The 26,191-nt window shown below is 38.1% G+C and overlaps 1 protein-coding gene across 7 annotated transcripts; it reads right to left on the bottom strand.

The window, feature by feature from the left end:
* Window positions 1-532: 532 nt before the first annotated feature.
* Window positions 533-25,501, bottom strand: bin1b (bridging integrator 1b). 7 transcript variants are annotated; one of them, XM_088332823.1, is made up of 19 exons: window positions 25,110-25,498; window positions 17,440-17,520; window positions 17,297-17,351; window positions 13,975-14,069; window positions 13,782-13,817; window positions 12,771-12,866; window positions 10,440-10,547; window positions 10,096-10,188; window positions 9,732-9,817; window positions 7,685-7,760; window positions 7,564-7,619; window positions 7,444-7,485; window positions 6,979-7,018; window positions 5,766-5,846; window positions 4,166-4,186; window positions 3,891-4,031; window positions 1,218-1,271; window positions 1,045-1,146; window positions 533-968 (listed from the first exon to the last, which is right to left on the bottom strand). In XM_088332823.1, exons 1-19 carry the CDS (start codon window positions 25,200-25,202, stop codon window positions 867-869), a joined length of 1,458 nt encoding a protein of 485 aa, XP_088188949.1. In that variant the 5' UTR covers window positions 25,203-25,498; the 3' UTR covers window positions 533-866. The 7 variants fall into 7 exon arrangements, with proteins under 7 accessions (XP_088188949.1, XP_088188952.1, XP_088188950.1 ...); XM_088332826.1 differs by lacking the exon at window positions 10,096-10,188 and having other exon boundaries at window positions 25,110-25,500; XM_088332824.1 differs by lacking the exon at window positions 13,782-13,817 and having other exon boundaries at window positions 25,110-25,499.
* Between the last annotated feature and the right edge of the window lie 690 nt (window positions 25,502-26,191).

The following is a 26,191-nucleotide window of genomic DNA, read 5'->3' as shown; positions in this document are numbered from 1 at the left end:
AGTAATTATAGGAAAAGTAATTAAAAATCAAAATAAGCAAAATTATTTATCAATGTAAAAATATATATATTTTCCGTGTATGTATTTTTTTTAAATTCGCAAAATATTTTGATGATTTTAATATTCTTTCATTTCCTAGAATTTTTTTTGTAAAATATCCAGTAATTATGAGAAAACTAATGCTTAAAGTAGGCAAAATTATCTGCCAAATTCTCAATATTTACTTTTTTTTCCAAAGCTTGTTCCCTTGCAGACATTGCTCATTTTCATAATTTCTTTCTTTTACTTGAAAAAAATCTATATACTATGATAAAATATATGCAGAATTATTTTCCAAAGTCTCCTTATTAACTTGTTTATTATGTACTTGTTTATTATTTACTTATTCTTTTGTTAATACATTTTTGGTTTTGTGTTGCATGACCAGGTTTACGTAGGCTAAATTTAACTTCCTGACTTGACACGCCCGCTTTTGTCCATTTACGACCTAAAATGCTGAATCTTTTTGTACCAGAAAAAAAAACTACCCAACAGCTTCTTCAATCTTTATTGATAATTATATTTGACTGTGAGTGAATGGGTATACCTGACTGAAAATTGTATTTGTTATTTTATTTATTTCAAAACACAAAAGGTAACCTTTCAAAAGCAGATATGGAAATGACACGAAATAAAATGTAAGGGAAATATCAAAAATGGAGTCGCAACTCACAAGTCAGTGCGATCCGTACTTTTCATGCAACATTCAAAATCTCTTGATAGAGAAAAACATTTCAGAAAATTTTCCGACACAGAAAGAAATCCTTCACAATTCATGCTTTATTCTGAAAATCTCAGTGAGCACCCCAAGGGAGTGGGCTTGAATCTCAGAGCTTCTGCGTGAAATTCTCGGGGAAGACACCTTTGGATGAAATATTTTTCTCGCGTATCCAGTAAGATTCCTGAACTCCCATGAGCCAGCCGTCGTCCTGAAAAATGCACATGCTCACGTTAGCGTAGCCTCAGAACTGGTGAAATGGTCGTGCCATTTCGAAAGTAACTGACTTGCTCGTCCGGGTTGTCAAAGGCCAAAACAAGCACAACGTCTCCAATGTTTAGCTCCAGCTCGTCCCCATCGGTGGCTGCGTATTCGTGGATGGCTTTCACCTGTGGCGGGACAATTGAGTCAGTAAACAGACAAAAAAAAAAGAAAGAAAGAAAATTTGTCAAAATATCACCTTGTAAAGGAATCCAGGAGGGAGTTTGTATTCTGTATTGTTGGACTCAGAATCCTGCAAATAAAAGAAAAAAAAACATGCCGCTATAAGTTTGAGGAAAGAAAAGAAATCTTGCTGTCCTCACGAAAAGTTCGGAAGTATTTTAATTTGATGCTATTTGTAAAATTTTGTGATTGTCAATTTCAAATATTTTCGGAAAAGTTTACCTTTTAGGTGTTTTGTTTCTCCTGAAAGTCCTGTCTGGTTTTAAAAAAAACTAAAATCCTTCTTTTATCAAAATTTACAGGGACCAATAGTTGCCCCGGATAATGGATCACGCCTGCTTAGGTGTTGCTATTTTTAAGTGAAAAGAATGTAATAAAAGAGCACACAACACAATACCCCCCCCCCCCCCCCCCCCACACACACACCCATCCTCTCGCAGCAATAGTCGACCAGGGATAATGGATCACGGCCGTATGGGTGCTGTCTATTTAAGACTGAAGGACTGACAAAGTTACAAAGCCATCATGCACAAATTTGCTTTCTTGGCCCCTGCTCTCAGCAATAGTAAACCGGTGATGATGGATTGCCTTTAAGACAGTTCATTTCAAGCAGTCCACAGTTTCACACTACAGCGGCCTGAATTAAAAAAAAGAGCTTTTGCTCTCAGAAATAGTCGACCTAAGATAGTGGCTCAAAGCCACAACAATGCATTTCCTTTTAGGCGGGCCAGAACTGCACGCCTCCTGACAAAAGTGCATCTAGTTGACTAGAGAGAATCGATCGCAGCCAAAACAGAGCATTACATTTTGGCGAGGCCACAAAGTCACGCTTTAGTAGACCAAATCGAAAAAAAGGTGCTTCAAAGTAAGGTTTGGAGTTTTTCCTTGCTTACATGTTGGTTTCAGATCAGGGAATGCTTCGATTGTGCCATGTGCAGTCCTTTGATACATGATCAGAGCTGCATATGTGCAGTTCATTTTGGGCAGAAATACAGTAACAACAAAAACAGACACCAGGGGATAGTGTAGTTCACTTTTTGGTGGATAAAATGGCAAAAAACAACTACCTTTCTTAGCAAAATGTGCTCTGTTACCCTTGCTCGAGCAATATGCAATCGGGGATAATGGATCGCAGAAAAACTTTCAACCCACGATGCACTGAGGCCGCAAAGTATAAAGTAGCGAGGGATTACAGTACAATTAAATTTCGAAATGATTTAATATAATTACTCTGCAAAAAAACTACTGTTGTATAAAGGAATATCCTGTATTTCATGTCAGTATAATGGATGATTACCTGTCTATTGTCACCCTCCTCCCCAAAAAAATTGTGGCAAAGCAATAATTTAGTGAAAATGTCAATCATCAGGTTACTTAAACCTAGTTTCAGTCCACCAAATATGCAACAAATGGTACTTAACAGTGACGCGCAGTCAGGGGAGAGGCAAGTAAGGCTGTGCCTCACCTGTCAACGTTGAAATATGAAATTATGAATACATTACAGTAAATGGGTATATTTATCTAGTTTTAAAGTTCTTTCTCAATTCAAAAGGAGCTGTGCATATACATCATTCATAAATCAAGGTAGGACAATAAAACGTTTTTTTTAATGCTACAGTATATACACCGCTTTCTTGCAATTACAATCAAATGGTGAATTGATTGTAGTATTTTTTTGTAAAGCTGTTTTTTGATTGATAGATCAGTGTTTCCCAACCTTTATGTGACCAAGGCACACTTTTTTCATTATTTCTTTTTAAGATAAGCCATCCATTTAAAATGTCTGAAAATAATTACGGTCATAAAATAATGTTCTTTAAAAAAAAAACTAAATGATCCTGTTGCTGAATTGATAAAGCTTGTTATTAAAATATAAAATTTGTGGTCACCGTGGCTCAGGAGGTAATACAGGATATTCATTTTTGCTGAATTTATTTATTTGACTATATTTTCAATCTGTTTTTGAAGTTTTACAACATTTTTTTTTATTTTCTAGGGATTTAACAAAAAAACTTAAAATGAAACACAAATGATTCACAGATGAATATGTTATTTACTACTTTCTATCTTTTTAAAAGTGAAAACAATCGTTAAAATCAGCAAAATATGTGCAAGATCTTTACTTTAGTAGATGTATTTTATCTTTGTTTTTGCAGTGGAATCTTAGAGGGACAGTGTGTAATAATCAGTGTTTCCAAGTGGTACAAAAAAACTCATCCAGTAAAAACAAAACAAAAATTAAATACAAGGTATAATACCTATGTTCATTTTTTATGAAAAAAAATAATAGGTCGAGAAATCCCCACCAAAGCCGGCGGTATTATTTTCCAACATCCTGCCGCCACGCTTCGGCTTGTTTGTACCAGACCACACAGTGCCATCTAGTGGTTAAATATTACACATTGGGGCTTGGAACAGCTTCGTCAAACAAAATAAGTTATACATTATGCTGTACTATCTCATGAGCAGATAATTAGTAGATAAAAAGAAAACAAGTAGTCTTCTGCTACCTACCAATATGGATGACTGTTACAGTTACTCAGTTGACCATGAAAGCAGAGATAGTGACCAATGGCATGCTTTTGTAAAGACAAAATTGGGCAATTTCCTGCCGCACACTAAACAAGGTCTCCCTGTACACTGGTTGAAAAACACTGTGATAGATGATGTACATTTCATGAGCTCCTACCTGTACTTGTTCATGATAAGACCACTCTGGCTCAGTGTACAATTGCCCTTCGCCTCTGTCATTATAATCCCATCCCCCCTCAACCCGTTCTTGAGGCTGCTCCTGGTTCTCTGCGACCGTCTGCTCATTATGCTCCAGGGTCTAAGCATAGTGGTTGGCGGGAAGCGTTTTTAGGCGGTTAGTTGAATTTGTTGTCAACATGCAGGGGAGAAGAACGTGACTTCTAGTGAAAAGTTGACTTCCTTTTTCAAAATCCCAAAGGAGAAATTTCTTACCCATGAATCCCAGGACGGCGCCTTCATGCAGCAAAACAGACGGTTGCGGTAGTGAGGATTAATGAGGACTGAAAAGCTACACATAGTGGTAATCACAAATAACACTTGGAGTGAAAGGTTTGGCTAAGTCGTACATACGATGTTACATCGGTACTTAAACATATAAATATAATAGCATAAATTCTGTACCAAACTTTATGCCCCCTTCCTGAATTCTGTGTTTTTTTTTCATATTTATCACTCACAGAGGTTTCAAATCATCAGAGCAATTTTAATATCACAGAGAGACAACCCAAGGAGATACAAAATAAAGTTGTTGATTACATTTATCAAGACACAAAACAATCAAAACCTGTCCCTATGTGAATACATTTTGGCATCCGAACCTAATGGCGAGTTGGGGCACCTCTGGCAACGATAACAGAAATAAAACGTTTACGATAATTTGTAATGAGTCTTTCACATTGCTGTGAATCAATTTTGGCCCACTTTTTTTTTAAAATATGTTTCAAATCAGCCATGTTGGATGGTTTTCTAGCATGAATTGCCTCTTTAAGGATGAAACCCGGGCATCTCAATTGGCCAGTCCAGGGCCTTCAATTTGTTCTTTAAGCCAATCAGAGGTGGATTTGCTGGTGTGTTTCAGATCATTGTCCTGCTGGATGATACGAGGACACTCGAGTTGAGGGCATAAACTGAGAGCCTGACGTTCTCATCCAGGACTTCTGGTAAACACCAGAATTCATTACTTTGTCAACCACAGGTTGTCCTGGTCCTGAGGCAGCAAAGCAGCCCTAGACCATCACACTGCCACCACCATGTTTTACTGCTGGCCTAATGTTCTTTTTGTCAAATTCGTTGCCATTTTCACTCCAGATGTAATGTACACACCTGACAAAATGTTAAATTTTGACTTATCCGTCCACAAAATTTTCTTCCAAAAGTATTGAGAATAATCAAGATTCTTTTTGGCAAATGGGAAACGACTCTTAGTGTTTTTTTTCTGACAACAATGGTTTTCGACTGTTAACGCTCTCATGGAATTTTAGCTAGTGTCTTTCTTATAGTGGAGTCATGAACACCGACCTTAACTGGGGCCAGCGAGGCCTGCAGTTCCTTGGATGTTTTTGGAGGATCTTTTGCAACCTCCTGGATGACCTGTTGTCACACTCTTGGGGTAATCTCAGTTGGTCTACCACTACTGGGAAGATTTGCAACTGTTCCCAGTTTTAAAGGTTTTGAAAGTGGTTCACTGGAACCTTACAGCATTAGAAATAGCTTTGTGACATTTTCTAGACTAAAAGATTTCAATCACTTTTTGTCTAATTTCCTCTTGAATTTAGGGCCAGACAAGGCATCAATTTTTTGTAGCTTAATAATATAACTTTTGCATTTCTTGCCAGGTTGTCTCTGTGATATTAAAATTGGTTTGGTGATCCGACACCTATGCAAGTGATAAATATGTAAAAAAAGAAAAAAAAAACAAAGAATTCAGGAATGGGGCAAATAGATTTTCACGGCACTGTACATGGACACATACACACACACATAAGGGTATGAATAGCATTAGCATCCTGGGCACTACGTGGGTCCTGCTGACCTGAATTGTTCCGGACTCGGTGTTAATTTCGGACACGTCGTCGTCAAGCGGCTCGTCCCGTTGCGGGGGTCGCACGGGCCTCTTGCAAACACGTGCACATGCAGAAGCAAAGGTTAAAATTCTGTGGAACCTTTAATCAATTCAGATCCGTTTTGTTTCTCTAATTAGATGTAGAAAGAAACCACTGTTCTTAAACATTTGACTTACGTAGTATCAAGATAAATATACATAATACATACTAAAAATAAATTAAAAAGTAAATAAATAAATAAATAAAATATTTGAAGAGGAGAACTAAATAAAGAAATAAAGAAACAGATAAATTCAAATAAACAAACAGATAAATGATCAAATCAATATCTTTCTATTTTTCTGTTTCTTTTACTCTGTAGGCAAAAAAAATAAAGTGGAGAAAAAAATTGAAAAATAATAATTAAATTTAAAAGAACAAATAAGTAAACAATAATTTAAAGAGCAAATAAATAAACAAATTTAAAAAACAACATTTCCTAAAGCAAATACAGAAATAATTTTTCCCCAAAAAAACATGACCAAATCATTTCCAAAAACGTACATGAACAAGCAAAAAAAAACAAATGATTTCCAAAAACAATCAGTTAAATTATTTCAAAATACAAACAAACACGATTTCAAAAATTATTTGAATCAACAAATATTTTAAAAATACACACAGAAAATTTGAAAAATGTAAATTAAAAAAAAAAATCAAAAAACAAATAGAAAATGATTAAAAATAATAAAATTGATAAAAAAGAAAAAAACTGAATAAATATACAATTTCAAATACAAATGAACTATTTATAAATAATCAAAACATTTCAAAACCAACTAAAAACAATTACATTAACAAAAAACTTTTTCAAAACAACAAATAAACAAATCAATTAAGAACAACAACAAATCAACAAATGCATTGAAAAAAACAATGAATAAACAAATAATTTCAAAAACAAATAATTTCAATAGACAGACAAACAGACAGACATACAGATAAATTATTCACTTACCAGCAGACTCCTAAAGTCTCAAAAACAAATTCCAAAATAATAGCTTTAAAAAAAAAAAATCTACATAATCATAAAGATAACGGTTTCTGCAATTGTTAGTCAAGGTACATGCATGACATCTTGAAATGATGACATGCAGCAACACGATGCTAAAGGTTAGAGAATATTTATTTCTTTTTGGTTACCGTCGGAGGCGAGTTGACCTGGCTGTGGTTGGCTTCCTCACTGCAAGACACAAAGTAAAATAGAAGTGATATACTTGTTAATCAACTGACTGTTGAGTATAAACAAAGAAAGAGGATAAAGAATATATGTCTATAAGTTTTGTTTTCTGATCTGTATACATTTGTTCTTTTTTCTCTTGGTGATCAAATATAAGAGTGAAAATAACAGTATTATGTGTTAGCATCTGTTCATTCATTTAAGGTTACACTGCTAAAATGAATTAATCCGACTCCTTTTATTCTGAAAACGTTCCTTTTTTAGTTATATTTTTATTTAATTAGCGTGGGAGAATAACTTGCGCATTTTCGCATATGGCAAGTGGTTCTCATCCCCGTTAACCGCAATAAACGAGGGATTACAGTAGTTTTTCATGAAAACAAATTCCAGGGTTGCAGGTAGAAAAAAGCAGCCATGCAGCAGTTTACCTCTTGGCTCCGTCTCCTGCCTTGGCTGCTACACCATCTTTTCTACAGTAAGGGTTGAGGGACATTACTCTGTGGCTCAACACAAGACAGCCATCACCTTTTAAAACCCGATGCACTCACTTGAGCTGCCTCTGCTCCTCCAGTTTGGTCATGATGTCGTTCAGGTTTTGACTCAGCTGAGGAAGAAGATGCATCGTAAAAAAGGATTAAGAACCCGTGATGGACTCGCAGGCGGCCTCACCTTGCTCATTTCTCTGTGGAACTTTTCTTGATGACCCGCCAGACTCTGGAATGTGTTAACATAGACGCCAACACGCCTAAAATCCACATACACATTAACACACACAATGAGTTTGTTTGTTTGGATATATACGGTAGTCGCCATTTGACCATTGACAGCAACCTTTTTTTGTCAGTAATTAGCGCAACCAGTTTTATATGTATTTTTTTTTAAATAGCAAGATGGCTTGCTAAATAGCTAGTAAGGGAGCTTGATAGTTACCTAGAAAGGTAAACATGTAAAAAACTAAAAGGGAGCTAGATAGCTAGCTAGAAGAGCAAAAAAACAACTAAACAGCCAGACAGAAAGTTAAAAAAGGCTAGATAACTATCTAGAAAGGAGGGCAATTCATTTATTTTAATTTCTAAAATAACTACTTGTCGTGTTATTACTTTGTCGTTACAATTTTATTACCAGGTTAATCATTAAATCATTCTTTTTTTCTACAAATAAGTACTGTTCTGCCCTGTGATAATTTTAATCATCAGAAAGAGAAGAAGCAAAGTGACTAATCAGACCAATCATATTACAGAAAATAATGCACAATGCAAATTATTGAGTTAACTAGGCAGTGACAAGTAAACTGTATTTTAGCGAGGGTTCACTGTATACATTGTGGTAAAAAAGTGCTACTGATAAAAATGTTGTTGTTTTGGTGCCCCTTTTGTCCCCTGTGTCCCTATGTTTCTCCCCCGCCCATAAAAAAACACTTGTGAGCAAGTCCTACTGCATTTTGAGTTTGTCTATGCATATCATACAATTCAGTGCTTATAAAGGGACAATACTATATTACTTTGCTTTAATTCTGTTTGTTAGGATCCAGGAAGCCACCACCCTCTAGAGTGTGCTAACAGACAGAAAGACTGGAAGACCCCCACCTGTATCCACACCTGACTGCAATCAAGAGAGGGGTACTTAAGAACTGTGTCGACAGCAGAAGCTACCGGATCGTTGCTTGTTTTGCTGTTGCTGCCAGTGTATGCTTCTCGAGACCTAAATTCCTATAGATCAGGAGTGGCGAACACGCAGCTCTAGAGCAGCATGCGGCTCTTGGCCAATAAGAATGCGACTCTTTGCCCCATCATATTTTCTATATACTGTGGCTCTTTGCCTCGTTTCATGTTTATTTTCTCCCCTCTTAAAACACACAGTTAATAACAAATGATAAATAATAGTTTGAAATTAATTTGCAGATTTGTTGTTTTCAAACTGCTACGGACACATAACTGACTGCCAATCATCTGCGTAGGTTATGTCTAATGCCGGGAAATTAAGTAAACATTTTATGAGCGTGCAGACTGTTCCCTCATGGTCAAAATCGCAAAATGCGAAGCGAAACGTAAATATGAAGAGGAACACAGGGCATTTCAGGAAGAATGGGAAGATGCTTACTTTTTTGTTGAACGGAATGGCAAATCACTGTTTATTATGCAGTACCACGATTTCAAGACTTCAAATCTTCAGCGTCATTTTAGCACAGCCCATGCTAATATGAACACGGAACTCCCCAAAGGTACTGAACCACGCAAGCAAAAATTGAGCACCTTGAACAGCCAGGTAAAAAGACAGTCTCAAATGTTTCAGCAATTGATTAAGCATGAAGAAACTGTGACACTTGCCTCCTATAAAGTGCGTGGAACATTGCCGGTGCTAAAAAAACATACAGCGAAGGCGAGTTTTTGAAACAGTGTTTTGTGGATTTAATGGAAACTCTGTCTCCAGGTCAGAGCGTGGTGTGGCTCTTTGACTCTCACAGTTAAAAATTTTGGCTCTTTGTGTCAAACTTGTTCGCCACCGCTGCTATAGATGGTCTATTCTAGACTCCCTGAATTTTGCCAGCTGTGAGTTTTTCCAGACTATGTCTGCCGTTTCTCGTTTTCTCCCCAATAAACCCCCAATAAACTCTTGTAATTCAGCTCGTGTGTCTGCGCTTGCACCAAAACATAACGGTTTTATTTTAAATTCTAAGCTTTAGTCCAGGTCTGATCTTGTGGTGGCCTTGTTTTACCTGTCCCACAGCACTGGAAGCTGGTCCTGTAATTCCACATTCAGCTCTTCGAAAATCTTTTGAGAGCGACCCAGCTCTTCTTCGGCCTACAAGCACAAATGGAACAAAACAATATTCGAAAACTCAAATTTAATATGATCCAGCAATACAAATCAATCCAATGCAGTCATGCATGGTAAAGAAAATTCCCATGCGAACACCACATCACTTCACAGGCAATATGTCTTTATACTTGTATAATGGGGGGGTCCTGTTCCCCCAATATCTGTGATACCTTCACGTAACTCAGTTAGACGTACTAAAGTTAAATAATCAAGCACTTGAAATGTCTGCTACATGGCCCAATTGAGGGTTTCTTGGTCACCTGGTTGTAGGAGAGGTTAGTCTGGGCCACTTGATGAGCTGAGAGCAAACCCTGAGCCCAGCTTGGCGCCGCCATTTCCAGAAGGGCTGTGGGCTGGCCCGACACACCGTGCAGAACACGATGAGAAGGATTATATTGGGTTGGGGGTGTCAAGATTAATTTGCAAACAACAGCAAACATGTTAGTGTGTTTGGTAGGTGAACAGTTGACAACAATAAAGTATTCAGTGCAGAAATCTGAGGGCCAAAATGAACGCACGGGAGGGCCGGTTTGCAACTGGCCCCAGATAGAATTATAAATAAAAAAATTGTTCTGACTGTTGACTGGATGCAATAAGAAGTTACCTTGGCAATCTTGGCCTCGTCCTTTTTTTTGCCCTTCTGTAAGGAGGAAAAGTGGTGTCTTGCGCTGTCAAAGTCCACCATCTTACGGTCCCTCTTTGCAATGCGAGCCTGTGAGGAGGGAGAGGGTTACAGTAGCCCAATATTTCTCAAAAAGTGGGGCTTGAGGCTCTGTCAAGCCTGTCACCTCTGGGATTATTTTTCTTTCACCTATACAGGAATAAAGTGCATTGTGCCCCCACTACATTACGGGCAGTCGCGCTCTCATTGGCTGAGCGTGCGCTCGTAGTGTAGAGATTTTGTTTACATTAAGTATAAGCACTCTGCACAGAGCTGGAATTGTTGCCACAAAGTGTAGCAGACTCTCAGGTTACATTATGAAAAAAATATTGAACAGGGATGAAAAGACGGACGGAGATAAAGAGACAAAAACGTCTCCTTCTAAAAAGGAAATTTGACGAAGCGTGACTACAGACAAGGAAAAGATCGGTGTTCTAATTGGGTCTACAACTGTTGGCAGCGGACAGCATGAAGCCGAATAAATTAAGCTGTCACTTAAACACATTGCACCCCAATCATGTTGATAAGCCGCGTGAGTGTTTTCTTTTTTAACATGCCAAACAAATAGGTTGATGAAGCATGGAGGGACATGACGTTTTTCACCAATATCATCATTATTTTCCCCCCATTTTATTAACACTCCACTTATTGAAACATGAATATTTTGTTTGTTTGTTTGTTTGTACATGATTCAATTGTTTGTTTGTTTGTACATGATTCAAATTGAATCTTTTCTTCCGGCGCCGTCACGAATGGCAGCCACTCCAGCAGCTCCCGTGTTATTTTCGATTGTTCTCGATTGTTCTCAGCTCAGGGATGCTGCTGGAAATGTGAATTTCCCTTCGGGGATGAACAAAGTATCTATCTATCTATCTATCTATCTATCTATCTATCTATCTATCTATCTATCAATCTTTGTTTTAAGTGATCATTTTAAAAAAGGAACAGATCAAAGCTTTGCAGAAAGGATTAAATCATGTTCTTTCCTGAAGCGCTGACGCAAAGGACAAATGAATTGGCTTTGCCTTTCCCGTATTTCACCTAAAAGCCCGGTCACACAGCCGTTTGCGTCTGTATCGCGGGTAAAATTTTGCGATTTTTTTTTTGCCCGTGGTTGCCCGCGGTGGAAAATGTGCAAAAATGGCCGGCGACTGTTCCGCGTCCTTCCGGCGACAGTTCCGCGACCTGCATTGCTGTGCCGCCCGCCGTTACCCGTGGTCTAAAGTTTTGAGCAGCGCGTGTAAAGCACGGCTGTATCTCGTCTGTATTGCGATCTCAAAAGCGTCCAACAGCGTCTGCTTCACGGGCAAAAATTTCTGGCCGTGATTCAGCCTCGATACGCCCGTGAAAGGCTGTGTGACCGGGCCTTAAGACTTTAGCATTTTCTGTAATTGGGTCCCCACTCTTGCCAAACTTAAGTCTGCGCACAATATTACCGACAATTATCCCGCATCCCCATTTCAGTAAACCAGCGAACGTTGTTGGTATCATAAAACTGAGCAGGCGCTGAGAGTTGCTGTCCACTCCCTCAAGTCCCGGATGGGAAAGCTGTGTACATATTGCAAAATGTGCTCATTGGAGCCATTAATACAGACATCATTTTTTAAAAACAATCTGCACGAATTAGATTATATATTTTTGCCTTGCAGGTTAATATTTTCTTAATATTGATCTCTTGAGTTAATAATGGTTTTAGTTATTATTTACTAAATGTGTGTAGTTTCATTATCCATCACTATATGGTTTGACATGGTCCATCAAAACGAGTTCATAGTTTAAGGATTTACATATAATTTTTGAATATCAGATGCATTTTAAGAATTTTCTGTTACAGTTACCAAAGCTAATCTTTGTTGTAAGTTGCCTTTTTTATTACCTTTTTTATTATCCCATATGTTAATAAGGATAGTGTTATACAGAGGACTACTTAAAAGAATTTTATAAATTGTACTATTTTTTTAGCCGAGGGGTTTTCCTAGGTAGGAAGGAGGACTTGGGGGGCGCGAGAGGTTTTCCTTTTTCTGGGGGGACATGCCCAAAGAAATTGAGAATCACTGGAGTAGCAAGAGAAAATCCCTGTCTTCTTGTTCAATCACCATTTGTAAAAGCACACAATCTCATTTATAATATACAAAGCTCCTCCCCATTTTAAAAGTTTCCTTAGGCAGCTGTAACGTGCACTCAGGGCAGGCAATCGCCTGTCATCATAGAAATATAGTTCTGGTTTACTCAATCAGAGATAAAACCTAGTGTCAGAAAATGAAATGGAAATACCTTGATATCAGGGAACAGTGCCAAGTATGAATCAACTGAGAGCATTGCAGTTTCAGTGATGTTTTGATGGAAGTCCAACCACATAGTGTCTGTGTCCTGCAATAAACACGTATGCATAGTTTCTACATGGCATAAGGTAAAGGTTAAAAGTTAGAACATCTTCAAAAAGTGTAACTACAGTAGACACACAGAATGCAACATGAATCTGAGGAGGAGCTTGTTAAGTTAATTTGACGCATGGCAGGGATACAAGTCTATGGTAGAGTAGCTAATGCATTCCGAACCCTCGGTACTCCAAATAGAAATATTAAAATTATGACTGCTTATAGCTAATGTATGTGAATATGATTAACCAACATAAGAAATAAATATAAACGAAAGGAAAAATGAAATTGTATTTGCCTTTGGTGTGACGTGAATTGTAAAATGGAGTAGCAGGTGGATGCAGAGCGGGGGAAGAGAATGTGACGGTGGATAAAGAATCTCACTGATTTTGAAACTTCCCCTTTTGAGGATTGATTGTAATTCCCCAAATATATTTCCCTTATTTGGATTATTTTTAATAATTACCCCCATCATTTGGTTAGTTCAGGGACATCAAACTTCAACTTCAAACTTCAGTTCCATGATTATCATGTTTTTGCTTCTCGCTTTAGCATCATAGGAGGCCTTGGAACCATATCAAATAAATACAACACAAACACTACAGTATTGTATTGCCGACTTAGAAACACTTTACAAAAAACACGAGAATCTGAACTGAATGAAGCGAAATACATTGTGGGAAGTACTTCGGCCAATGGCATGTGAGTATTTTCAAGAAGCCGTGATGCAAACCAATATCAGAACAGAAAGTTATATGATGTCAACCATTAGAATTTGTTGTCAATGTCGTATTATGGCCAAAAGTTATTCCACACTGTAAACTTAAAATGACGCTGTATCCCGGGGTTCTAGTGTATCTTTTTTTCCTGGGGTAAATTGGAACTTCTATTTCTATTTCTGTTTTACCTCCAAATTATTGTCCATCTCCTTTTCAATCATCTCCTTCATCAGGAAGCAACACACTCATGCAGTTCAAGCAAAAGAAGTGACAGAAGAGTGAAATAAAAGTGAGCTGATGTTACAAAATTGTGAAAAGAAACTGCTAAGAAGCTCAGTTCAGGATGAAGAAAGCGACCAAAGTCAAAGGTAAGGCCCTCACCTCCACCATGGTGTCCATCTCCTCCTTGCCGAACCACTCAGGCTCGTACATGTCGGCCAGGCAGTCCTGCAGTCTTCGTGATGCTTCGTGTAAAGCTGAAACGTGAAAGGCACTTTCATGTTCTGTAATTTCTGTACTATCATGTTCTGGGTTTTGGTGCTTCTGGTGGAATTGTACTGTTATATGGCTTATAAATGTGATCATGAAGGCTTTAGATCAGAGGATGGTGTCATGGTGGTCTCTGCAGCCCTTTGAGACATTTTGTGATTAATTAAGGGCTATACAAATGCATATGACTTTATCTTGACATTTAAAGGCACCACTCCTTCCACAGCTATGTCAGATTATTGTTTCTCTCTCTACTTTGTTTCCTTCCGCTCGCTATGTTTTTCCTGATTGCTCATCAGCATCATGCTTTTTGTATGGTACTGGTTAATTGGCTATTTTATGGTCTCGCTAAAATGGCACTCCTACTATGGTTTTATTACGTTAGTGTCCTAACTCAATGTTGTATGTCCTTTCCTTCTCTTCAAGTTTCGTTCAGTTTTTCGAGGTCCCAACGTATTTGTCTTCGTTTTGTGATTTAGTGTCCCAGTATATTTTATTTTGTCTTTCTTTTTTGGATTTTTTGTTCAGTTAACCCATATATACTAACATTTTCATCTCGCATTTTCTTCCAATTTTTAAGCCTTTATCACGTGTATCTTGTTTACACTGGTCGTATTGCAATGACAATCACGATTATTCCATTCTATTATAAACGTATTCAGTGTTCCAACAAATCCTGCGGTGTCTTGTTCTCAAGTTTTCTTCAGTTAGAGAGTCATTGTGACTTTAATGTTTTGTTCAGTTAGAGCCAGTTAGTGTCCCAAAATAAACTGTGTTGTCTCTTTGATGTTTTATTCAGTTCAGTATTTATTCCGTCCGTCTTGTATCTCACTTTTCTATTTTAAGTCTTTATTACGTGCTGATCTGGTTTACCCTATTCATGTTATGTTTCAAGGTTCTCTATACTGTGATCAATGATATTACAGACTATTTGATTCTATTCTAAACTTTTTCTGTGTTCCAACATATCCTGTGTTGCCTTCTTTCATGTTTTGTTCAGGTAGATGTAGTCAGTGTTCCAGCATATCTTGCGCCGTCTTGATTTCATGTTTTTGTTCAGTTACGGCTATTAAAGGTGCTCATTGCCCTTATTTAGTCATGATTGTATAACTTAATTTGGTCTTGATTGTACACTTTCTCTATATCCTGCGTCGTCTTGATTACTTGTTTTTTGCTCTATTATAATGTCTCACGGTCATAGTTTAGTCAAGATTTAAAATAACGTTTTTGTTATTTCAATTGTGCTTTGAATGGGATCCCATCAGTGCCAGTTTAGACAGATACTTATTGTACAGGGGAAAAGTGAACTGTTTCAGTTTCAGCTTGTGGACTGACCTTGTAGTGCAAGAATTATTGTAAACTCTTCACAAACTATTCCTCGTTTCGGGGCTGCAACTTAAATTCAGAATACCCAAAATCAAAAGAACTTGTGGAGGGAAAAAAGCATCCTCCAACACTAGTTAGAGCGCCTTCATGATATTTCATGGGCTTGCAGTTATGGCACGATTGTTTTCTATCCCCAGTGTAGGGCACGTTACTTTAAAAAAGTAATGGGTTATAGTTAATTACTAATTCTTTCAAAAAGTAAGTGAGTTAATAATGGATTTATTCTATAGTAAAAGCAACTAGTTACCAGGAAAGGTAAATATTTCCGTTACTTTAAAAATACATTTTCTGGGCAATATTCGAGTCAGTTGAATTGAGACGAATAGGCAGGTGTTATAGAACCTCGTAATATTTACTGCACCTCGCCAGCAACAGATGTGTCCTACACTTGAAGTGCAACAAAATCAAACAGTAAACAATATAACAAAATAACAATCAGCAGTATACAATATGAAGTGAGTTTTTTCGGCTACCAAATTGGCTCTTCAGGTTGTTTTTGTTGTTTAGTTCATATATAACCATTTATTGTGTATTATGATAAATGACTTAAAAAGGGGAAAACAAAGCAAAATCAACACTGAAAAACACAGGAAACATAAATTAAAATATGTATAAATCTACAAAGAAAGAGATCAAATACAAAATAACCTTTTTATGTAATGTCAACAGCACAGAATCCATGAAAAAAATGCCATTTGACCAATCACAAGAAGAACATATCACATAGAGGCGAACAGGCTCTCAATTAGTGGATAGCTGGCTCCCATTGCCAAGAGCTGGATCAGTTGCAAATTACACGAGTCGCTTGCTGCATTCACTAATTCGCCTTTTCTTTCGGCGCATTAGTGGATACCGTATTCGTAATAGCTATCCAACTATGTTGTAGTGGCTATTTTGAATGGTGACATGATCCGAAAGGGCGTGACGTAACTAAATCGGAGGAGAGCGAAAAACCGTTATAAACAGCGTCAGGTGTGCCAGGGGGGGCATGCCGTGTTGGCGTCCTGAAGCCAAAAAATCGCACCGCTTTTGACCTTCAGTAACAATAAGGGCGTTGTAACGGCGAGAAACGTCATTAGTCAGATCACCCGGTTACTGAAAACAATGTTATTTATAACACCGTTATTCACAACACCGTTTATCCATGAGTGGGAAAGTTAGTGTCCTCTCTCTTTCATGTTTTGTTCCATTAGAGCTGATTGGTGTTCTTTTATTCCCGCATTAGTATGGTCCCTGTGTCTCTCCTTTTCGTTTTTTGTTCAGTTAAAACCATATCCAGTTTTGTCTTGTTTTTCAGTACGAAAGAGTTTATGTCCCAAAATATCCTGCGTCGTGTTTATTTAATGTTTATGTTCCGTTATGGCTAGTTAATGTGTCTACATTATATTGCATGGTCTTGTCGTCATGGCACTGTTCTGTCCATATGTTGACATTTTTCTTGTGTCTTTTTCCTTTCATGTATCGTTTTGGTAGAGGCGGTTGGAGTTTGAACATTATGTACCGGTAGTTTCTCTATTCGAGCATGAGTACGCTCCCAGCGTCCTCTCTCTTTTGTGTTTTGTTCAGTACATCTTAGTTTGTGTCCCAACATATCACACATCATTTAATTTTTATGTTTTGTTTATTTATATCTAGCTAGTGTTTAAATATTATGTAGCAGGGATGTGTTTGAGTAGCTTTGATATCTTTGGATTTCAAACATCCTAATAAACTGCATTCTTCCGTTTCATGTAAACTATCTGATATCGTAAAATTTTTGTAAATGAAACCTTTTTCAAATGTTATTTCTGCGTCTGCATTCATGTGTGTCTAAGCTACTTTGTCTTACTCTTTACTGCATTCATGTACGCTTTCAGGTCCTTCTGCAGCTTGGTGCCGTCTCCCTGTGGCGAGAAATGTGAAGGGGGAGGGGGGTGGTCATGTCAATTAAATAATCCCCAAATGTTTGTGAAGTTAAGTTGAGTTACTGACCATTTGTTTGTTGAAGTTGGCCACCATTTCCTCAAAGACAGTGTCTCTTGTCTCGTCGGCTTTGCCCAGTTTCTGCAAAACCTAAAAAAAAAAGCTCAGCTCAGAAAAAAGTCCTATTGTGTGTTAAAAAAATCAAAAAAACATTCGCGGTTGGCCAAAAATGTTATTGCTCCTTGTCAAAATGGTGTTGTAAAGCTAAAATGTTTGTCTTGCATGACAAAAACTAACTTGGTCTTCTTCAGTGCAAAAAGCTAGTATCCTCATCTTCTGAGCAAAACATGATTGTCTTCCCAAATACCAAATATAGCTTTGTCTTCTTCTGCCTGGGCAGCTTGATTGTATGGTATTCATGTTTTTTTTTTTTTGGAAACATTTGTTGGCCTGGAGAGTGGCTGAGCGCCATCAGGCTGTACTTGCCCAAGACACACCACAGGAAATGTTGCCCCTACAACCCTTGTGGTTAAGGGATTCAACCAACCAACTTTAAAAATAGTACTTTTAATCTAGCTAGGTAAACTGTACTTGTTTTCAAGTTGCAAGTATCTGTAACTGTTAGCAATTTTTGATGTTGCATTCCCCAAACCTGCCTTATTCCCTTAACGTAAAGCCAGATGTGATTAGTGTATCGCCAGGTCACTAGGCATGGTCAGATGACCATTAGCAGCAAGCCACAATTAGCATGCCAAAAGGGACTTTTCCATGGACAGCCTTCAGCGCACTCTCATATTTCGTCCTCTAACGCCACCACATGGGGAAGGCGACCTTGGTGCAGCAGGGGATCAAAAATGACAGCACTGGAAAAATAAGTCCAGTTAGGAAATTGAAATTTTATTTTCACACATAATGTTGCCCATTTATTTGTTTCTCTTGAATAGAAAAAAGCTACTTCGTGCTTCGTACTTTGCGGCCTCAGAGGTAACAATCTGCATTCCGTTAAGCACTGAGTTACGTTGTAAGTATTTTTGCTATGTCTAATCTTGTGGCATACAATGTTTGACCATGTTGGTATTGTTAGATTGTTAAAAGGTGTCACTAAAATTGTAATTATAATTGCACGAGTTTTCCAGTTCTAATAGTTTCACTATTAAATCATAATAGTAATACTTTGATTATCACAATATTCATTTAGTTGTTATAGTTGCACCTTATGCTTATCCACATATTTTCACTTTTCTAAGTCATGTTTCCAAGTGTCCTTGCGCCTGCCATACTTTATCAGAACACCTGCAAAATCCAGTTACATCCAGTTGAAAAAGGATGGAATATTCCAGTTTTGTTAAGTTAAATTTTTCATTTTGCAGATCTACACCCCTTTCCTATAGGACAGGGGGAGAGAGATTCTTCTATGCCTTTTGGAGGGAATATTGTACTGTATCCTGATCACTGGCCCTGAGTATAATCATTTTTTAAAAATTTTATTTTGTATCTTTGTAATAAAAGTCGTTAACCAAACCGCTGTCTTCGGTTTATTTTTTTCCTTCATCCAAATACTCGGCCCGAATCCCAAGAGTTGAACACGCCAACAATATCAATGACAATAAAGACAATTCAATTTATTAATACCAAATTGCGTAGTAGATATCAGTAGAGCACATTTTTGTCAGGCCTGGCAGCTCATTTTTACCTTGATAGCCGTTAAAAACTGAACTGCACTTGTAAAGCTGTGCTCCATTATTCCTGATTCCATTTTTATCGGGAGGTGTCCTGTTCTCACCCGCTTAAAATGCTGAGTGCATGTCAAAAATGTAGGCAGGGCTACTTTGTGGATTTTTCATATTTTGACATATTTTGGTTTCTTACTGTCGCACGTTTCTACCCGGTCATTATGTCCCACCTGATTTTTTTGCTTATGGTATTGTCTTCATGGAACTCCCAATATTGTTCTATCAACATATGTCCTCCATCATCTTTCTTTTATGTTTTGTTCATGTTTACTTATTTCACGTTCCAACATATTGCAATGCCCCCTCGATGTGATCAATGATGCACTCAGCCGCTGATTAAGTCTCGTCGCCAATTTACTAACAAAATAACGAGCCGTATAAACATTCACACTAGAGGTACGCTTGTCGCAACTCACACCGGTCGCGTGGACACACAGACAGACTTCAAAGCACAAAACTTCCACATCTGTCGCCTCCCCTCTCCCTCGCAACACGTCCTTTCTTAAAAGGACCATGCGTGAACATAAACAACAGCAACAATAGTAATAGACATAACAATATCCTCCGTTGGGTTACTTTGATGTTCTTGTTAAGTTCGTCAGTTGTGTTCCAACATATCCTGCATTTTCTTTCTTTTTTGTTTTTGTTTGGTCATGGTTAGGGTTCTGACATTTTCTGTGTTGTATTTGATTCTTATTTTTGTTCGAAGTCAGTGTTCGAACATTTTCTACAATGTTTTTATTTATTTTTTTGTAGTCAGTTAATGTTCTGATGTTTCTGTGTTGCTTTCCTTTTAGGTTTGTTCCAGTGACAACCATTTGGTATTCTATTGTATTCTGTGTAGTCATTCAATTCATGTTTTGTTCAGTTAAAACTAGTTTGTGAAAGAACATTTCCTGCATCATTAGTTGATCGTGTATTTTCTCTCTTTCATGTTTTGTTCCTATAGAGGTGGTTGGTGTTGTAACAATCATGTAGTTGTTCTATTCACGTATGAGTTTCCTACGTCTTCTTTCTATGGTGTTTTGTTGAGTTAGAAGCAGTTGGTATTCAAATACATAGTTATTTGTTCCTTTCAGGTTTTGTTTCATGCAAGCTACTTGCTGTCCCAACATATTCTCCGTTATCTTATTTTCATGTTTCGTTCATTTAGATCGGGTTGGTGTTTTGAAATTATGTGGCAGGGTCGTGTAGTTGAGCCTGTTTTAGAGTAGCTTGGATGTCATTGAATTCTGAAGACTTTAGTAAACTTTGTTGTTCTGTTTCTATACACAATCCAAAACCGAGTCACGGTTCACGAACCTCTTCATCGCCTGGGTCGTCAGGGCACCGCTTCCTTTTCTAAATGATTATTTTTGTGTCTACATTTAAGGGATCCCCTTTTCTGGTTACGCCGGATCAAGACAGTCTCACAGTCCAATACACAATACATACTTTTGCAGAAGGGAGGATAATATTGAAGAACAAATCAGAGTTTACAAATGGGTGCATAGAAAAAAATCCACCCAGGAAAGGCAGAGTAGAAAGTGGAATCTTTTAAGTCAAATTTACTCAATGAGACCTACTGAATGTACGTGGAGGTTCAATACCTCACACATGACCGCAATGTGCCGGTGTTCAATTTCAAAAGCCAAAAATACACGCAGACACTGTGTGGCTATGAGCAAAATGAGGAAGCAGGGTTATTCATAGACTTGCTTCAATCTCGGCTTGCTTCAATCTCGGCCCTCATCCCTCCCTGGCACCGAGACATACTGGGAGGGAGGAGGTTACAGGTGTGCACAACGCTAACAGTATTTTTGATTGATTGACTGGGCACAGCACAAAGATACAAATACTGTACTTCACATTTTCTTCACTTTGTTAACACGAGAACCAGAATTTGAGATTTTGAAGCTGCAAGTGGACGCATGTGAGCGGACAGCTGCAGGCCAGAGCGCATTTTCAACGCAAGCCTCCCCCCCACAAAAAAAACGACAGCCGGCCCGTACTTCGGACTATCATACTTGACCTTCTGTGTTACTGGCAAAAAGTTACTTTTACTCATCTTATAAACATTTAGCAGCTTTCACTAAGTAGACAAACTGACATTGTTCTGTACATTAGACCCTTTGTAAATGACATTAATTCTTTCTGAGGTAGGGATCACAAAGTAAAATCACTGGATAGCTGGTGATAGAAACCAATGGTAATGCATAGCAAATGTGTTCCGAACTCCCAGTACTCCAGGTAGGAATATTAGAATAACAAAATAGTACATAGTAAGTACTACATATGAGTAATTTACATGCATTTGATTACATGAAATTCATTCAATTCAATTCAAGTCATGTTTATTTGTATAGCCCTTAAATCACAAGGAGTCTCAAAGGGCTGTACAGAATACAGACTACTATTACAACACCCACTACTACTACACAGGTAAATGCTTTGCTGTGCATATTACGAAGGACTAGGTAATTCATGTAAAAAAATATTTGCTGATCAATTAAATCCTGCTTAAATTGCACAATTATATAAATAAATATACACAAAAGGATACATGACATTTTATTTACATTCGGAGTGACATGTCTTAAGCCGGTCGAGTGGAGTAGCAGGTGGATGCAGAGGAAGAAGACAGTGGACGCAAAATGAAACTGATTTTAAACTGGAATGCCCTTATATTTCCTTGATTTAGTCGTCTCTTGTTTTTGATAATAATCCTGAACGTCACTTGGTTACGGCCATAAACTTAGCGAGGGTATCGATTCGTAGCGGAGTAGCGGGTGGATGCAGAGGCAGAAGATGGTGGATTAAAAATAGAACAGATTTTAAACCTTCCACTTGTCAGGACTGTCACGCCCTTGGATTGCCTTGCTTTAATCAGCCCTTATTCCTTTTAATAATAGCGCGGATGGTTATGGCCATAAAGTCGCAATTCGTGTTTGTTTTAATAACCATGGCTATCATGTTTTTGCTTCTTTCTTTAGAATCACTACAAGCCTTGGGATCCGAAATGAATAACTTAAGTTTTGTATCGCTTTACAAATCATACGAGATTTTGATCTGATTGAAGAGAAAGGCATTGTGGGAGATAGTTTAGCCAATAGCAAATCAGCGTTTTTATGACGTCAAACAATAACAGACATCTTAGAGACGAAACTTGTTATACAACCAAACACTGCAAATAATTTGACGTTGATTTTTATTAGTGACATTGCCGGTAAAATGCTGTTAAGAGGGCACAAAAAGATCTCACTTCACATCGTGATGTTAAAATCTCGTGAGGCGCCGTCACCATATCCCGCAGGTCTACTGTATTGGGAATTAAAATCTTGAACGCAAACCATTTGGCTAGTACCAGTACTGAACTCTTCTGTGTGCACGTGTGAGGTGATTACGACCAAAAAAATCAGCAGGAGTTAAGTACAACACCAAGCAATTAGACAGGAAAATAATCACAATGCATTCCATTTCTACATTGTCAACCATATGTCCTGTGCAGGGTGAAATTGGCAGATGTTGGGATATAAAGACGGAGAAGGTCTTTGATTAATTCCAATCAATCCATCCCATGGTCAAATAAAATCAGGGAACAATAATTCCAAAGAGAACTTTAACTTGTTTATTTTTTCTGCAAACAGGCAAGGAATCTCTAATATTTCACCAATCACCTGTAGATGGCGCACATGTCTTGCGTATGTTTTATTTGCCATTACAGGCCCCATTTTAATACATTTTGGTTCCTTTTAGGTATTATTGTTCTTTTTAAATATCTATCCTTCTAAATAGAGAGCGCGCAACGTAGTGAACTATCAGGTTAGCAAAAGGGACCGTGTGTATTATTTAGCACCTCTTGGTGGTAGCAAATACTTTACAATAAAAACATTTCATCATCTCATTAGCCGTACCGCTTATCCTCCCACGTTTCAAAAAACAATAAAAACAATAATGATTCAAATGATAAACCGGACTACATAACAGATCATATGATGTACCTGCTTTATTTTCTCCCTAGTTTGTATTCTTCTTTGTGATTTTTATCCCTTGTTTTGGGTTGCACTGCACAACACAGCGACATCTGGTGGATAAATAATATACACTTTCCCTTTTACTTGTATTTTTGTTCCTTTAAGGCAGGGGTGTCAAACTCATTTTAAACAGGGGGCCACACGATAGAACAAACATTCTGTCGGGGGCCGGTCTCGTACATTAAAGAGAAAGAGATAAAGAAATAATAGAAAGAGGGAGGGAAAGGGAGAGAGGGTGGGACAAATAAAGAAAAAGAGAGAGGGAGAGAGCGTGAGAAACAAAAGAGATAAAAAGTCATGAGAGAGGGGGTAAAGAAAGGAGCAGGAAAAAAGAAATCCAAAGAGAAATTGAAAGACAGAGGGAGAGAAAAGAGTAAAGAAAGCGCGAAGGGTAGGAAGAGAAAAGAGAGAAAAGGAAAAAAGAAAGTAAGAGCAAAAGAAGTTAAAAAGACACAGAGAGAGAAAGAAACAAAGAAAGAGAAAAAGAGAGACACAGAGTGAAAGAGACAGAAAGTGGGAGAAAAGGGGAGTAAAAGAGAGAGAGACAGAGAAAAAGAAATACAAGTACAGTGTCTTTGTTCGAGGCACCTTTCTTTGGCAACATCAAGTTGACATATTTCAACCTGCAGCTTGTTTTTCTCTTGCGCTTCTCTGAGTGTTGTCTCGCGGGCCGCATTCAATCCCTCAACGGGCCTGATCTGGCCCGCGGGCCGCCTGTTTGACACCTGTGCTTTAAGGTATCAATGTTTTTATTTACCATTTTATACTACTTTATACTTTTTTTATTAGCTTTTAAGCTTTATAGCCAGCTAGCTAGCTAGCAAGCTAGCAACCTAATTAACCAGCAAGTAAGCAAAAGGAGAGTGTGCATTATTCATCACCTTTTATTGGTAGCAAAATCACCCCCCAAAAATTATGATTTAAATAATAAGCTAAATTACATTGTATATTATATGAACATGCTTTTTTTTTCTCTGTGTACTTTCTTGAGCTTTTTTAGCATTCGTTTTCGGTAGCTTTACATAACACCGTGACGTCTAGTGGACAGATAATAATAATCTGTTTTTTCGAATGTCAGGCAAATCAGGCGTCTCAAAAATGCGGTTCGTCGGCCACCTGCTGCCCGTGGGATGATAGTTTAAGGCCCATGATATAAGGGACGATATGTATTATTAAGCGCCTCATAGGAGTAAAAAAAAATAATTAAAAAAAGACAATATTGATTGAAAAGAATAAGCAAAACTATATATAAACCAGAATTTTTTGAATACCCGTAGATTGAAAAATGTGCATTTATTTGACGTAACATGAGGCTCACCTATTTCTTTTTTCCTTTTATTTTTTTTTTTTATCTTTTTCATTTCATTTTTTCTTCTTTTCTTTTTTTGTGGCTTCTTTCTCTTTTTCCCTTTTCTTTTTTTATTCATTTTTCCCTTCTTGTTCCTTTTCCTTTTTTTGTTCCTTTTCCCTTGCTTTTTTTCTCTTCCCTTTTCTTATTTATTTCCTAATTAGTTTTGTTTCTATTCCTTTTTTTCTTTCTACCTGTTTCCCTTCTTTTTTTTTTGCAAAAGGTCAAGAAAAAAATAGAGAAATGTTGCATTTTGTTCATTTTCTCTGTAGTTTTCATTCTTCCTTGTACTTTTTAGCAGACACTTTCGGTGACATGACACAATACAGCGACATCTAGTGGTCAAATGATACTAACTGGCCCCTTGATGTACAGTAAATGCAGTCCACGCAAAATATGGTTTCATTTATTACTGACTCCTGTAATGTTCTTTAATTATTTTAGATTTTACTGAGTGTAACCAGCTATTTTTTTAAAGACATTTGAGAAGACTGGAATGTTTTTATCAGAGCTTTCTGGGGGAGGAAAACCCAATTTAGCCCAAACTCAATAGAACGTAGCTCTGGCAGGCCCCAATTTTGATTTTGAGACCCTTGATCTAAATAAAACAGGCTGGTGGTCCAAATAGCGCTTCCGTGGCTTTACCTTCTCCTGCGCCCTGCTCAGCCTCTTCTGGACCGTGATGGCCAGTTTCCCGGCGGTGACTCCCGCCTTCCCGCTGGTTCCCGATTCGGCCATGACTGCTCTGAGTTGTGGGCTAAATTGTGGGTTGGAAAGCAGTACCGACCCAGTACCGAGCGACCACCGTGAATATGAAACGAGCACAGAAAGCCACCGGACGCCGAGTTGGCCGACCCGCGTAACTTTAATCCCGTTGGAGCTTCTTAAAGGAGCAGCGCGCGTAATTTAATCCGGATTTCGTTGGAGTTGACGAAAACAAGGGGAACAAAACAGTGGAGGTGGAGAAAATTATCCTTGCCGTTTGGCTGTTTTATGAAGATTTGCTTTCGAATTGGAGAACTATTTGGTCTGTTTCACAAAAAGGCGAAGCGCTGCTGTTGGTATTATTAGGCGACACCTGCCGCGGCGTGCTTGTTTGTGCACGCGCATTTTCTCACTTGGTTATGTGCAAGAAAATACCAATAGAGGACAGTAATGAGACAAAAACGTTCTTTTCACATTTATTCCCCGAACCCAAATAAATATTTCATCCCAGCAAAACTTTTTGTACACTCTGTGTGAATAAAACATTTTAAATGGTCTTACAATAAATGTCTGGTACAAGATTATTGTACTAGGAAAATCTCATCTCTCATCTCATTAGCCGTACCGCTTATCCTCAGTAGGGTCGCGGGGGGGGGGGGGGGGGGGGGGGGTGCTGGAGCCCATCCCAGCAATCATCGGGCAGTGGGCAGGGGACACCCTGAACTGGTTGCCAGCCAATCGCAGGGCACACAGGGACAGACAACTCATTCGCTCATTCACACCTAGGGACAATTTGGACCGGCCAATTCACCTGAAATGCATGTCTTTGGAATGTGGGAGGAAACCGGAGTGCCCGGAGGAAACCCACGCAAGCACGGGGAGAACATACAAACTCCGCACAGAAAGTCTGGAGCTGGATTTGAACCCGCGACAGGTTCCCATGACATGAACTGTGCCGCACAAGCGCTAACCACTGCGTCGCCGTGCTGCCCTGTACTAGGAAAATGATATAAATAATATAG

Source organism: Urocampus carinirostris, chromosome 3 (assembly GCF_059441175.1).
Source record: "Urocampus carinirostris isolate Australia breed hairy pipefish chromosome 3, RoL_Ucar_1.0, whole genome shotgun sequence".
NCBI lineage: Eukaryota > Metazoa > Chordata > Actinopteri > Syngnathiformes > Syngnathidae > Urocampus > Urocampus carinirostris.
This window is presented reverse-complemented; position numbering and strand designations above follow the sequence as displayed.

Coding starts and splice junctions, on each gene's coding strand:
- bin1b (XM_088332823.1), bottom strand. CDS start 25,202: ATGGCCGAATCGGGAACCAGCGGGAAGGCGGGAGTCACCGCCGGGAAA. Junction 7,620..7,684: donor TCCACAGAGAAATGAGCAAG/GTGAGGCCGCCT, acceptor CTTCTTCCTCAG/CTGAGTCAAAACCTGAACGA. Junction 1,272..3,890: donor CTTATCATGAACAAGTACAG/GTAGGAGCTCAT, acceptor TTTTATTTGCAG/GATTCTGAGTCCAACAATAC.